The sequence below is a fragment of the Antedon mediterranea genome, chromosome 6 (assembly GCF_964355755.1).
Source record: "Antedon mediterranea chromosome 6, ecAntMedi1.1, whole genome shotgun sequence".
In the NCBI taxonomy this organism is placed as follows: domain Eukaryota; kingdom Metazoa; phylum Echinodermata; class Crinoidea; order Comatulida; family Antedonidae; genus Antedon; species Antedon mediterranea.
Window position 1 is genome coordinate 30,137,621 of NC_092675.1, and position 15,076 is coordinate 30,152,696.

A 15,076-nucleotide genomic window follows, 5' to 3' on the forward strand; every position below is an offset into this window, starting at 1 on the left:
CAAATAAAAATAAAAACCGTCATGGAAAATTGGAAGCCACACAATTTCAATTTATGAAGTTTATTTTATTTAAATTTCTTTTTAATTAAAATATCATTTTTTATAACAATATCGTTCTTTTCAGAAAAAAAGTGTTAATAAGATATGTTAACAAACGATGTTACATTTAAATTAGTTTTAATCACCCAATGCGAATATGTTAATAGAATTATGTATCGTTACTTTATGCTTAACGTTGCCACACTCTGACGGACTTGACCTGCATGGCTGCGTCCTCGCCATTGTTAGTATCAGGGTTCCAAGTTGGGTACCATTTGTCTTTAGCCAACCAGAAGTCCTTTGCTGCAGTCGGCGAGTTGTTGTTCCACGGTTTAGGATATGGAGAATTTATGTCCCAGTCGCTAAAGTATGCGGTGCCTCCAACAGCCACGTTCATGACGATGTAGAACTATAATAAACGCAATAATGAATATTAAAGATGTATTGTCCCCCAAAAACATGAAAAATGAAGATTAATTAAATCAGACTTTGAATACGTTATTGTGTAGTTTTAATCAAGTTAATCACTTCAATAGAAAAAAACCGGGAAAAAAAATCACGTTTTCACCTATAAAATGACAAAATAAATGGTAAAATTCAACCAAAAATCTATTGGCTGGCAGCCAATTTGACCATTTTTTGCTTTAAATTACACTTTTTCAGGTAAATACATTTTTTTTCGATCCATTTTTTTGTGAATAACTATTATGTTATATTAAAATGGAATATTTAACAATATTTTTTTTAATAATAATTTTTTCAGGGGTACAATACATCTTTAATTAAGCATTAAATAATATACATGCTTTGATTGAAACCGGTACTGTGACAATATTTAAGTTTACCTGTTGGTCGAATGGTACCAGTTTGCCTTTACTGTGTTGCCATGGATTGTCGATACCTGGAGCGTTCTGTGAAAATTCACCAAGATTCCAGAATCCCTCACTTCCTGGATCAACATCCAGAATCAACTCATCATCAACATAAAACCTGAAATAACAAATCTATCAAGTATTAGGCCTATACATTTTTAACGAGAAATATCGAACCGCCATTCACAATCAATGTCTTAATATTATTTTTACCACCGACGTCATCGTAATTGGCTTCATAATTGTCGTCTTTGTAATCCGTCATCGTAATTGTCGTCATTGTAACTGCCGTCATCGTAATTACCGCTGTCGTCAGTGACAAACTGCATTACTTTACTAAAACTAGTAATTTTGTGTAATAATCTTTGAACACAAGTATCAATTATAACCGAGAACGGGATTCACTACTTTTCTAATTGAGTCTCGTAATCATAGTTCGAATCTAGCCTTTCGAAATTGCATCTCAGTCATCATCTACATTGATATTATTTATCGTCCTCGGTTTTCTATCGCTCACCATACTGATACCATTGTTTTTGACATGCTCCGAAAATGCGTTCTGTCATTGTCGTATGCACGTCGTACATTGAACATCCATGTCGTCATCAGTTTGGTCGTTTGTACTAAAATCGTAATTTCCTTGTTGCTGGTGGCATCAGCCACCATATTGGATGGAGTATTGACTTACTGCATCTTGTCAGCTGTCCACTCCATGGCGTATTTATGGAAAGAATCTCCGAATGTACCGCTAGACAACCGTCTAAAATAGAATAGTTTCTTTGTCAACTATATTTAGATGTGAACAAAAGTCGTAGAATGAATTAAGAATGCTTGAATAGTTTGAAATATTAAGTAATTTCATGTTGGTTTCATTCTTACTTTGTAGCATGTGTTCTGGGATATCCATTCAATGGCCAGAAAGGACCCCAATGAAGCGTGGATCCCATCATTTGTACGCCGACATCGTTGCCATGGTAGTCTTTCAAATTCTTATTTCCTATTATTCAACAAAATTGATTTTGTTTGATTGTACATAAAAACACTGTTAATATATTTTGAAACGCAATATGACTGAAATAAGAAATAAATAAATGAGAAACAAATTTCATTGTTAAGATAATTACTGTAATGTTTTCAGATCCTTTCATTTTCTTAAGCTCTGTCGACACTATCAAACTTTATGTGACAACAAAAATGTGATGTGCCCATATATGGACATGATGATGTCGTATCACTAGCATATTATTTGGGCACATCACATTTTTTTGTCAAACTAGTGTGATAGTGTAAACAGAGCTTAAAAGTGAAATAATGTTATAGGTTATAAGATTATGCAATAACACTTTTTACTACCTCTTGATTCAATAAGATCAATCTCTCCAGATGCTGGCCAACCTCCGTAGGAATTGTGCTTTGGCAGCAACCAGATAGCTAAGAAGAATGTTAAAAGTTACAAATCAACTTTATTTAGAAATATGTTTTGATATTTGTCTAGGACTAGGCCTATGTGATAATCACCATCAATGTACAGTGCTAAATGTCGATTTGTCACTATTCCAGGTTGTAACACTTCCCAAAATCTACTTAGATTATGCCTAGGTATAATGAATGGGATGGGAGTCTTGAATAAGTGAACTGAATGTCTACAAATGTTAACACCTATTTTCTAAGGCAATACCAAAAAATAAACATTTCAGGAATTGAAGCAGTGGACCGTAACACACATTGTATTTTTAGAGGATAAAATAAATAACATTTTCAAGGACATACCTGGCCAAATCCAATCACCAGTTGGCATCTTCGCTTCAACTTCCAATCGGCCGTAAGTGAAGGAAAATGAATTTACAGTTCTAATTCTAGCAGATTGGATTGGGTTGATGTAGTTGGTGTCGCTACCGCCACGCTCACACCCATAGTAACTGTTTCCGGTACACTTATCAGCCGGTGATGCTCCTAATTATCATAAAGTAGAGACCTATATATTATAACGTCAAACTGTATGAACAGAAATATGTAAATTATCAGTTTATTGCGTCAATCTCCAATATGAATTAAGTAAGTAAGTAGTTCTACTTAATACTTATATATACTGGTATATAGTCTGGATTCCAGGCGGAGTTTTGTCTTAATATTAGTAAAAAGATAAATATTTTGGCACCTACGGCGTTTCATACGTATACTACAACTAAATAAAAAAAGTCAATACTTGGCAGTGCATAACCATGGCATAACTAAGTTTACTCAACTTACCCCAGAGGTTTAAAACGCCGGTGCTTAAAAATCCATCACCAAACATATCTTCCGTTAATGTCTAATAATGAAGAATAAATCGACAATGCTTGCAATCATTACGTCACAATAGTTAGGCCTATATTTATTACATTCGTTTGTGCATGCATGCATTTTCTGGATTTATTTCTTGTTTAATTTTCGAAATGTACTTTAATCCTACAAATCATAAAAGTGACGGAAGTAATTCAAAAACCGAAACGATGCATTTTATACGTAAAATATATATTCAAGTGTGTGTTCTAACTTACTGGCTTGATGAATAGTGTACCATCTCGCACGTAACTGTTTGTACGGTTGTTGTCATAGTATTGAAATTCCCAATTCTACAAAAAAAAAAAAAAACATTAAATAGTCGTATTCATTTTGAATAATCAACTTGTTGTTCCTCATTTTATATTCAATAATGAATAAATCGAAAGACTGATATTTATTGTAATCAATTGTTCCCCGAGCCTGATGACTCGGTGTTAGTATATTGAAAAGCAAAATACAGAAATGAAAAACTTATGAATAAATTTAAATATATTTATCTTAATTCATGGCATATTTAAGTGCAACTAAATTAAAATTTTAACCAAAAAAAAGAGGAATTACCCCTCCTCCACCTGCAGTAATTTCGTGTTCCCATGTATCCAGATCAAATGTTTTAAAATCGTCTTCAAAGATCAATGTTCCTAAATAAAAAAAATGCTTATATAAATCATAATTTATAAAAACAACAACAGAACAAGAAGAAGAAGAAAAAAACCTCGTCGATTCGCATTTTTGTGTTGTGATTTACATAAATTTGCATATTATTGGTTTGGAGACGCTTTAGTACTGCGTTACAGAGCGTGGATTTTAGTCACGCTCGAGATCAGGGGAGGCGGCTGCTTACCTTGTGCACGTACTAATTTGTTACTGAATAAATGAGTTGGTTTACTGTAGTTTAGTGTAGTGCATGTTGTTTTATTGTGGCTAATGTTTTTGGGACGTCACATCAAAAAAAAGAAACCTCATTTACACTGGCTGTTGTTGCCAATACACAGTGATACATCATTTAAATGATAGTATAGTCTTTGAAATAGAAAATTAACCAACAAATGCAACCTTTGTTTATTCAATAAAACAATAATACTAGATTGCAATAATTATCATTTTTACTTTACCCGGTGGTGCAACAGTACCAGGATTTGGTGCTGCCGTCTGAGGTGTGTTGTCTCCATCTCCGGGACTTGGTGCTGATGTAGTCTGAGGTTTAGGCGGATCACTTACTACAATTAAAAGAGAAGCCGGCTGTGAACATCATGCTACATGAAACATGATCTCTTTGCTATGCCAATACAATTGTTGACTGGAAAATCAGCTATCAGTTACTACTGCATCAGAATGTTTTAAAAGTTTCTATTTTTGTAGAAGTTTGATTTTTAGTTTATTAATCTTGATATTAATAAACGATCGCTGAATAAACATTAGGCGCATTTATTCTCTCTGATCCAGCTGTGTGTGAGTGATTAGTTAGGTGGAATTTAGGTCTGTCCCGGTGTGGTTACTTTTTATGATAATAGAATAACTATTTAACTGCTAATGATTCAATTTATAGTTATTAACGACTATAGTGATAACTTTTGTTTAGAATTTCGACAGTCGGTATAGTTTCAATTAATGCATTACATACTAGAGAGGTATAACTGGTCAGATTATTCTAAAATGAAAGTAGGCCTATACATAAACAAAGCAATATACCTGGTGGTGAAACCGTAGTGACGTCATCTCCATCACCAGGATTTGGCGCTGAAGTTGGAGGTGCCGGTCCAGACGTAACTGCTATAAGGGATAAAGCATTTATTACGATACATATTTTGATATAAAAAACGTTAAACTTCTTGGGCTTAGAAAATATAACATAAAAACTATTTTATCCCTATTCCACAACCGACACATACTCTAATCGAACATACAGGACAGTTGATCAAATCATGGAAACAAATATGGACTTGTTTGGAAACTACCAGGTGGTGAAACATTTGAGTTGTGTAAAAAATAATTAATAATAACCTTTTTTTAGGTTAACCATATTGTTGTGGAAGTGCACATGAAAATTTAAAAAGTATAAGTTTAATATTACCTTTCCAAGACAAATTGAGTTCTTGGTATCCAAATCCATTATAAAGTACATAAAGCCAGTAATTAACCACGTCTCCCTCCTTGATTACGACATTATTGTTTTCATGAACCCAATAACCATCTAGTTTAGGACAAGGTAAAAAACGAATAAAACATGATTACAAAAAACTCAAAAAAACACGCACAATTCAAATAATACGGTTATACAAAGGCATAAGTATAAAGTATGAACTTTATTATTCGTCAAGCGAATTACTGACGACACTAAACACTTTTCTTCATTTTTATACAAAACAACTAAAACATAGAGTTATTAATTAAGGACTTACTTGTGGGATAATTAACGTCAAAGTTCCAATCTCCTGCACTTACTCCTGGTAGTGGCTTGTTAACGCTGTAGTGTACAGCGAACAGATTTATACCTGCCTCATCTGACAATTAAACATAATTGTAATCATGGGGTTGTTTTCATTCTCACAGATTTACTCATCTTCATCTTTAAATCATTTTTAATATAGACCTATCACTACAGACAATATAGACCAAATATTTTTCAAGAGTATAAGTGTATATAGGAAATGGTTAAGGTATTGTTAAAGTGTTGTATATTGTACACATCATTGGGCAGTTTCTTGGTTTTGCAGGTTAAATGTATAAAGTACCTCTCTCCCTCTCATTCATTATTATATGCAGCAATGACCATACATGTCAGTAAAATATTTATTCAAAATGGAAAAAGAAAAACTCAAAATCAACATCAACAATGCTGAAATAAATTAAAGTTTAAACGATAAAAACAAAAAAGCTTATGAAAAGGGGAAAAAATGTACCATCTTTTAATGAAACTATGCACACAAAATACACACATACCTGGTATTGAAATCCTTAGCCCTTGTGAGGATAGCAATGACAATTGAGCGGGAGGAAGGGTGTAGGCTGAAACTGATGCCAGGACTAAGACCACTAAAGCAATTTGTCTCTCCATCCTCGAAGGTTTACCAGAGTCACTCAAACATATGGCTTATATAGTATTGTGTGCGTTGATATAGAGGCCTACAGTAGTATTATAATAACCCAAATTAGCATATGGATTTTCATAATTAATTTATTAGTAATATAATGATAAGCTATTTAAACAATGGAGTTCTTTGATATGATAATAATAATTATTTCGTCATCTGGAAACGTTTCCCAACATGTACAACAATAATTTGATATATGCGATATTCGGCTAAAATGACCATCAAAGTGAAAATGGACATTTATATGTTAACAATGACCGACGACAATGCAGTATTGTGTATTAAATTATTGATGGATGACAGTGGTATGCCTACTTTCCAATAACAACAACAGAAATGCTAAATATTGTAGTGTTGATTCTAACGTTGTTTTTCTAAAACATCCAAATGTAAATGTTGTTTCTCTAAAACATAGAAATGTATTTCTAAAACATCCAAATGTAAATGGTGTTTCTGAAACATCCAAATATAAATGCTGTTTTTAAAACATTAAAATGTCAATGTTGTTTCTAAAACATCCAAATTTAAAATGTTGTTTCTAAAGATGCAAATACAAATGTTGTTTCTAAAACATCCAAATGTAAATGTTATTTCTAAAACATCAAAATCTAAATGCTGTTTCTAAAACATTAAATGTAAATGTTGTTTCTAAAACATCCAAATTTAAATGCTATTACTAAACAATAAAATGTAAATGTTGTTTCTAAAACATCCGAATGTAAATGTTTCTAAAACATAAAATTTAAATGTTGTTTCTAAAACATGCAATAGGTGCATGCTATTCACGTGTTGGAATATTTGAAAGTATATAATGTCAACAAATACTAATTCAATAAAATATATCTTATCACTCTTGTTTGAGTACCAAGCAGCTTATCAGATTGTTAATTTAATTAAGAAAATCCATATGTTAATTTAGGTTATTATATAATATTTGTATATAGTTATTACTCTATCTATATTAATATAATAGCGCACTCCTATCATTAATTAATTATGATTAGTTTTATATGGTAATGATTTATTATCATTAACTCTAAACTATTATTATGTTTTGAGATCGGTGTAAAAATAGATTACTGTGTCTTATTCTCTAACTATCGCGTGATATCAGCAGTAAAAAATGTTAATTTAGGTTATTATATAATATTTATATAGTATAAATGATGTATCAAGTACACATTAACACTAAACGTATCACCCTTAATTGATATAATAGAAAAAACATCCATATGTCTGTACTACAATGTTATGTTTTGAGACGGAGCCTCTTATTGAAATCGGTGTTTAAGGACAACACGTGAAATGGTTGGCTGTGGCTCTAATTACCGCCGATACCAGAGCAGTCAAAAAGTACTTTTTCACACTCTCTGCATTCAAATTTACAGGCATATTATGGAGTAGTTATTTCTCATTAATTATAATCTTATATAAAGTAATGATCACTGGCCATGCGCACATACTGTATTGTACTAAACGTGTCGAGTTGGGTTGTGAGAATGGGGTGTATGAGGAAAACAAAAAAACAGAGGATGATGCAAAGTTTAAATAAACTTAGTTCTTAATACAGTGAGCATTCGGTTATACTGTATTAATAAAATAATGCAAGGGCGAATACTAAAAATGACACTTTATCGTTTTGATTTACCTTTTATTTTTCTTATTTCATTTATACCTTCATTGACATCCAGTCACTGAAGGTATAAATGAAATAAGAAAAATAAAAGGTAAATCAAAACGATAAAGTAAAGAAACTAGAACGAAATTACAGAGTGCAAGTAAGATCTGACATATGTGGTGTACCACAAACTAACTGAAAGTCAGTTTATGGTACACCCATAATTGGAGATAAGCAAGAATATATAACGTAGACATGAGCTCCCTGGTAATTGGGATAAAAGAAAGTAACAAAAGATGGTGAATAGGGGGTTGAGAGAGTAAAAAAAATGAAGATAGCTTAATATAAACAAGTAAAGATGTAAGATAATTGTATGTTGATAACAGTACTTTTGTTTCTAAAACATGCAACAGGTGCATGCTATCTACGTGATTGGTACATGCAGAACGACAGACAATAATTTTTTCATATGCCAAAGATAACATCATTACACAAAAAAATAAATACAAATAATCTCATGAAATTGCGGTCTTTTCTCAAATTGTGAAAGTTTTCAAACAATTATGCCAAAGATAATAAATTATCATTACACAAATAAGGAAATACAAATAATATTATGAAATTGCATTTTTTTTCTCAAATTGTGAAAGTTTTGATTTTTAAATGTCGGCCAAACACATTTATTGTAAACTGTGGCCTTTCCCATAAACTCGTATTTCGTATTAATATAATGCCTGTCCTCCTTTTTGATGTCCATGTTTGAAATGATTTCCTTTTCATGAATTTTAAATGGAAATTCTTTAGTTTATGAAATTCCTGATGATGATCAAATAAAGATAGACTTTCCTCTCGTTATTTAAACATAATCAGTGCATTTTATTGGTTCAACTAATTCCAAAGTTGCAATAAAATGATTCTTATGTTAAAAGTATACCGATTTTTGAAAAAACAAGGCCAACAGCCATAAGTCGCGTGCTAAAACGCATAGTGATACCGGACCGACAGACAGACCGACAGACCGACCGACCGACATTATGGTAAAAGACAGTAAAAAAAGTAGGCTGCTGTAAAATGATTAACTTTATCACCTTTACTGGGTTTGCTTGTTTGTTAAGTCATATCTACTTCTTTTAAGCCTTATAATCATAATTTTGGTTTAAAACATATGAATTGCAGTCCAAATTAAAGTAAATTAAGTAGCCTAAGTAAGTAAAACCGATCGATCAAATCGTAATACAACGTGTTTACGCTGCGATACCTTGTTCTAGCATTTCGAGGCATATTTTCTAAAAACTATTATATATTCAACGAATTTTATTGATTTTTTACTTGTAACATCACACGACAAGAGCATAACGATTGTTGATTATTTTATATATTGAGATTGGGGGCGTTCTAAATCATATAATAGAAGAACGACCACTTTGCAATCCATCATTCCACGGAATCGAATAAATGAAAAATTGGTCGAATGCTATAACTTGGTTTATTTCAAGACCTTTGGTTATTATATTAATTCTGTTTTTTTATATGAGAGGGTAATTGGAACATTCTTCCAGTGACGTCACATTATGTTGTTCAGTTCCAATCACGATATTAGCATGCGTCTATTGCATGTTTTTAAAAGTAGAACACATTTTCATCACAATTATACATTTTAAATCTTCTCCTAGTGTTTTTATTGTGTTTTTAAAATAGAATTTATTCTTATGAATTTAAAGAAAACAATTTTTTAACATGTTCTAACATTGTTTGATAAAATAAAAACTTTTGATTGAACAACCTGCACATATAATATATAACTTGAAGAGCGAACACTTGGCGATCCATCATTCCACGGAATGGAATTAAAGAATGAAAATTGGTCGAATGCTATTTTCTATTTAGGCTTGCTGTACTTGGTAATTTCAAACCTTTGATTATTATATTATTTGGAAATTCTTTAGTTTTAAAATGTTTATCATAATTTAACTGATTTCAGATGATCAAATAAAGATAGAAACGTTTAAACATGACTTTCCTCTCGTTATTTAAACATAATCAGTGCATATTATTGGTTCAACTGATTCAAAAGTTGCAATAAACTTATTCTTATGTTAAAAGTATACCTAACTTTTGAACAAAAATGAAATTATGGTAACTGACAGTAATAAAAGTAGGCTGGTGTAGTATAATGATTAAGTTTATCACCTTCACTGGGTTTGCTTGTTTGTTAAGTCATATCTACTTCCTAAGTCTTATAATCATAATCATATCCAAGTAAGTAAGTTGCCTAAGTAAGTAAAACCGATCGATCAACGTGTACGGTATATGTGTTTACGCTGTATGACACCTTTTGTAGCGCCGTTTGAGGCATATTTTCTAAAAACTAATATATATTCAACGAATTGCATTGATTTGTTTATGTGGTAACATCACAACGACAAGAGCATAACGATTGTTGATTATTTGATATATTGAGATAGGTGGCGTTCTAAATCATTTTCTAATAGCCATTTACATCATCATCACTGTCATCATCATTGTACACATCAACAGCATTTGTAGCATATTGGTTACATAATGATAACTGTAGATTAAACTTAGAAAAATATGCAATGTTATGTGTTGTGTTAGTTTTGTATGATATCATCAAACTAACATATGGGACATTCTTCCAGTGACGTCACATTATGTTGGTCCGTTCCAATCACGATATTAGCATGCATCTATTGCATGTTGTTAAAAACACTTTTTTATCAAAATTATATTTTAATTTTTTGTAGAATTTGTTTTTATGAATTTAAAGAAAACAATCTTTTAAAATTGTTCTAACATTGTTTGATAGAATAAAAACTTTTAATACCTACACACAATATAATATATAAACTAATTGAAGAGCGAACACTTGGCGATTCATCATTCCACGGAATCGAATGAATGAATATTTATACATATAACTTTATTCACAATCTCAGATTAATACAAAGTACATACAAAATTAATTTGTCGAATGCTATTTTTTATTTAGGCCTGCTGAATTTGTTTATTGCAAGGCCTTCGATTATTCAAGGGTTTTTGTGATGAAATTCTATTTTATTGAAATCACAAGATAAATCAATAATAGTATCTGTTTTGTTCAACATTGAAATTTTCTTTTTTTCACTACCGTATATATTTATATAAAGCAAATCAAATGGGTAATTGTACTATAGCTTTTCCAGTCGTGTCTAGTCCCTATCACATATTCTTGAAGATTGAAACACCTTTATGTATCAAAATCATCATTATAAATGAAATACTGTAACTTATATCAATTGTCTACATAAATCAATTAATACATAAATAAATAAAAAGATAGTTTTAAACGATGATCTATCACTCCGTAATTTACATTGTATAATTTTCTTCGTTTCTTCAGTCTTTCACATTCATATTCAATAGACCTAAATGTAGGGCTAAGTTGTTAAAGCAAAAAACCTCCCCAAAATATATAGCTTTATTAATTTTACGGGATTTCTATACTTTCAAGCAATATGGTAAACAACGGATTTTAAAACGGTGAAGATTAGGACACTAAACCTCAATAATAGATTATTATAATAACTGTATAAACAGATAATAAGTTATCATTTCAATATTTTGCATGTGGCTAATTTCCCATCAAATTCAACTGATAAATAAAATGTAATAAATTGTCTTTGTTTAGTGTTATATCTTAGAAGTAAACACGTGATAGAACACGCGGTACGCGCATGAGCCGTGGCTTATATAAGTGCTGGTGTAGACCAGCAGAATTGATCAAAACAGGCTGTGTTTTGCTAAGTACCTGAACTAATTCAAGATGCTGGCTAAGTTAGCAACTTTCATCTGTTTCCTAGCTGTTGTTACAGGTAATTGTACATTAATTTAATTTTCAGAAAAAAAAATTTAGAAACAATTTTGTTTTGCTAAATTATTAAATAAAATTTGTTTTGCTATGCATTAATTAACAATATTATGAATTGATTTTTGTTTTTAACATCTGTAGGGGAAACTTTAATTTTCGAAGACAATTTTGATACCTTTAACTTGGATGTTTGGGAACACGAAATTACAGCCGGGGGTGGTGGAGTAAGTTTGAACAATGTATTTGCTTTAAATATTTAGTTACGGAATCTTTTGGTATGGTAAATTGAGAATCATACAATATAAACCAATTGCTAATTATTTCTATCTTATACTAATATTCTAATTCTGTTTTATCATATTATTAACTTATTTAATCAGAAATCATTTTTTTTTTCTTTTAGAATTGGGAGTTTCAATACTATACCAACAATCGATCGAATAGTTACACAAAGGACGGCAAATTGTATATTAAACCGGTAAATATTGTTATCATTAATATCTTATTTTGATTAATGGAGTTTTTAAACAAAAAATACAAAATTAATGTAATAAGTTAGCTTTAAAGTTTTTTTACAGACTGCAGAATCGTTTTTGGCGGAAATGATTGATTTTGACAATGTTTCACAATGCCAATATTGGCTGTCACGATAATTTTTTAGAGACCATTTTTCCCTCCGAATATTCAAATGTAAACAAGCCATATCCCATCAGACTGGATTATTCCTACAATTTATTGTTTATAATTATGTGTACCTTTTAATTGAATTTCAGACACTGACTTCCGATAAGTATAACGAAGATTTTCTTTCAAGTGGGACTTTAGATCTTTGGGGTAAGTAAGCCTACATCGATTTAAGTGTAGCCTATTATTTCTATTAATTTAATTATCAAAGTATTGGAACACGGGAACGCCACCAATGGCAACATAACAAACTGTTCCGTCTTTTTTATTTTCTTCTTTCTTCCTATGCTGTATAGGTGCATCTCCTGCTGATTTGTGTACCGGAAACAACTACTATGGCTGTCAGCGTACAGGTAGCTCCGCCAACTACATCAACCCAATCCAATCAGCTCGTCTAAGAACTGTCAATTCATTTAGTTTCAAGTATGGAAAAGTTGAAATCAATGCTAAGTTGCCTACTGGTGATTGGTTATGGCCAGGTAAGTTTAAAGGCCAGTTTTTGTCCATCAGCTGTGTACGACGCTGACAAAAGCTTAACGTTCAAGTGCACGCGAAAGGAAACAGATGTGCTTAAATGAAAATAATTAACGTAGTAGTGTATTCTGGTTTTTTTTTTAGCAATTTGGTTGCTTCCAAAGCACAACTCCTATGGTGGATGGCCTGCGTCAGGAGAGATTGATATTATGGAGAGTAGAGGTTAGTAAAGAATACACTACGTAATAAGAGATTAGTAGTGTGATTACGGCCCGGATTACGGCAGAATTGCATCTTCTCCTAACGCATGTTTTATGTTAGTCGTTTTAAGTACAGATAGATCGATTATCCTTTAATTTAGACTGTCCGAATATTACGTCCTCTATTAAAGTGGGATTAGCACCTTTATTAACGTAGGGTTGGTACATCCATTAACTTAGGACTACAGGCACTCTTTCTTCTTTTCCGTTGTGAAGGTCTTAGCATATTTTGAAGTTAAATTAACACATTTATAAATTCCTAAACTTACATGTGATTAGTGTTAAAAGCATCAACAACGCACTTGTTACACTGACATAAGCTTCTTTTTTTTTCAGGAAACTTAAATTTAAAAGATGAAAACGGAAACGATGTAGGTGTCAATCAGATGGGTTCAACTCTTCACTGGGGTCCATTCTGGCCTTACAACGAATGGCCACGCACTCACGCAACAAAGTAAGTCTATACCTTTGTTATAATATGCTTTTGTCAGCATTAAACACATCTTTAAATAATGAACCAATGCAACAGAGACGTACTCTCATGAAACTAAATACTGTAGTTCGTTTAGCATTAGATCTGTTGACCAAGCGACATAAGTAGTTTCTATATTCTATTTCGAAATTGAATATTGTTTTGTGTTATGTTACTCTTTCTTTTGACATTTTATATTGAAACATTAATAAACTTCGATATTTGTATTTGTGTTCCTTTGTGTATAGGAATGATAAAACTTTCCGGGAAACGTTTCATACGTATGGCTTGGAATGGACAGAGCAAAGCATTAAGTATGTTATAATTTTAAGTATGTTCTAATTTTAAAACAATCAAGTACACAATCCGTAATAAGTCTACCTTTTGAATTGAAGAAATTATTAAGGATTTCTGTTCTATACTCATCAGTTATTCAATTAAAACAAAAATATAGGCCTAACTGGTTCTAAGAAAATGAAATTAAAAGATGATAAGAATTCAGTTACTACTAGTTCTTCTTTACCTGTACCGATTGAAACAAATTTAACATTTTATTTTAACAGATTGTACGTTGATAATGATCTTATATTGAATGTTGACCCTGGAGAAGGATTCTGGGAGTTTGGAGAATTTGCCAAACAAGCACCAAACATTGCAAACCCATGGGCAAACAGTGACAATAAAATGGCTCCCTTTGACCAAGAGGTAGGTCAACATTGCATGGTGTAAATAGCGTTTCAATTATTTGATGATGCGAATTAAAACCTTTTAACAACGTTGAAGAGACACGCCCTTGTTTGCGATAGTGTTTACAGTGAAGGCTGCAACGAAAAAATTGTGAAACAACCCTCTATATGCTGATTTGGTAAATGATAATCAATAATTATTATTGTTCATGAGATGCGTTTTCTTGTAATTACCAGCCGGACATACAATGTGGCTAACCACCTCATGAGAATGTATGTTGAGTCTGTTGTAGTTTCAAACATATAGTGCAATTTTATTCTATTTTCTAGTTCTATATCGTTATGAACGTAGCTGTTGGAGGCACAAATTATTTCAGTGACAGTTTTACGAACGGCGATTATCCCAAACCGTGGAACAACAACTCTCCGACTGCACCAAAGGACTTCTGGAATGCTAAAGACTCCTGGTACAAAACTTGGCACCCTACTGAAAACAATGGCGAGGGCGCAGCCATGCAGATCGATTACGTCAAAGTGTGGTCGCTTTAAAATGGCGCCAAAGATTGGCTGCGTTAGGCCTATAATAATAATAATTATATCAAAAACAATATATTCAAAAGATAAATATTTTACACTTAATTACCTATAATTGCAATATGTTATGCTGGGCATAGCAATACTAT

General features: G+C 31.8%; 2 protein-coding genes across 2 annotated transcripts; one reads left to right on the forward strand and one right to left on the reverse strand.

Moving 5' to 3' along the window:
- Positions 1 to 120: 120 nt before the first annotated feature.
- LOC140052571 (beta-1,3-glucan-binding protein-like) lies at positions 121 to 6,294 on the reverse strand. Its single transcript, XM_072098181.1, has 14 exons — positions 6,180 to 6,294; positions 5,639 to 5,740; positions 5,311 to 5,430; positions 4,929 to 5,009; positions 4,352 to 4,456; positions 3,798 to 3,877; positions 3,452 to 3,526; positions 3,162 to 3,222; positions 2,682 to 2,864; positions 2,265 to 2,342; positions 1,791 to 1,908; positions 1,600 to 1,671; positions 885 to 1,029; positions 121 to 448 (listed from the first exon to the last, which is right to left on the reverse strand). The coding sequence occupies exons 1-14, from the start codon at positions 6,292 to 6,294 to the stop codon at positions 230 to 232; spliced, it is 1,554 nt and encodes a 517-aa protein (XP_071954282.1). The 3' UTR covers positions 121 to 229.
- Positions 6,295 to 11,772: 5,478 nt separating this feature from the next.
- On the forward strand, positions 11,773 to 15,004 carry LOC140052572 (beta-1,3-glucan-binding protein-like). Its single transcript, XM_072098182.1, has 10 exons — positions 11,773 to 11,821; positions 11,959 to 12,041; positions 12,221 to 12,295; positions 12,591 to 12,651; positions 12,798 to 12,980; positions 13,120 to 13,197; positions 13,572 to 13,689; positions 13,956 to 14,021; positions 14,271 to 14,412; positions 14,724 to 15,004. The coding sequence occupies exons 1-10, from the start codon at positions 11,773 to 11,775 to the stop codon at positions 14,940 to 14,942; spliced, it is 1,074 nt and encodes a 357-aa protein (XP_071954283.1). The 3' UTR covers positions 14,943 to 15,004.
- Positions 15,005 to 15,076: the final 72 nt, after the last annotated feature.

What these genes read in the sequence shown, in the direction of transcription:
- LOC140052571 (XM_072098181.1), bottom strand. Translation starts at nt 6,294, where the DNA reads ATGGAGAGACAAATTGCTTTAGTGGTCTTAGTCCTGGCATCAGTTTCA. An exon ending in GTACACTATTCATCAAGCCA is followed by an intron (nt 3,223 to 3,451) that starts GTAAGTTAGAAC and finishes CTTCATTATTAG; the next exon opens with ACATTAACGGAAGATATGTT. An exon ending in TGGACAGCTGACAAGATGCA is followed by an intron (nt 1,030 to 1,599) that starts GTAAGTCAATAC and finishes TTGTTATTTCAG; the next exon opens with GTTTTATGTTGATGATGAGT.
- LOC140052572 (XM_072098182.1), top strand. Translation starts at nt 11,773, where the DNA reads ATGCTGGCTAAGTTAGCAACTTTCATCTGTTTCCTAGCTGTTGTTACA. An exon ending in TTTCCTAGCTGTTGTTACAG is followed by an intron (nt 11,822 to 11,958) that starts GTAATTGTACAT and finishes TAACATCTGTAG; the next exon opens with GGGAAACTTTAATTTTCGAA. An exon ending in TGGCTCCCTTTGACCAAGAG is followed by an intron (nt 14,413 to 14,723) that starts GTAGGTCAACAT and finishes TCTATTTTCTAG; the next exon opens with TTCTATATCGTTATGAACGT.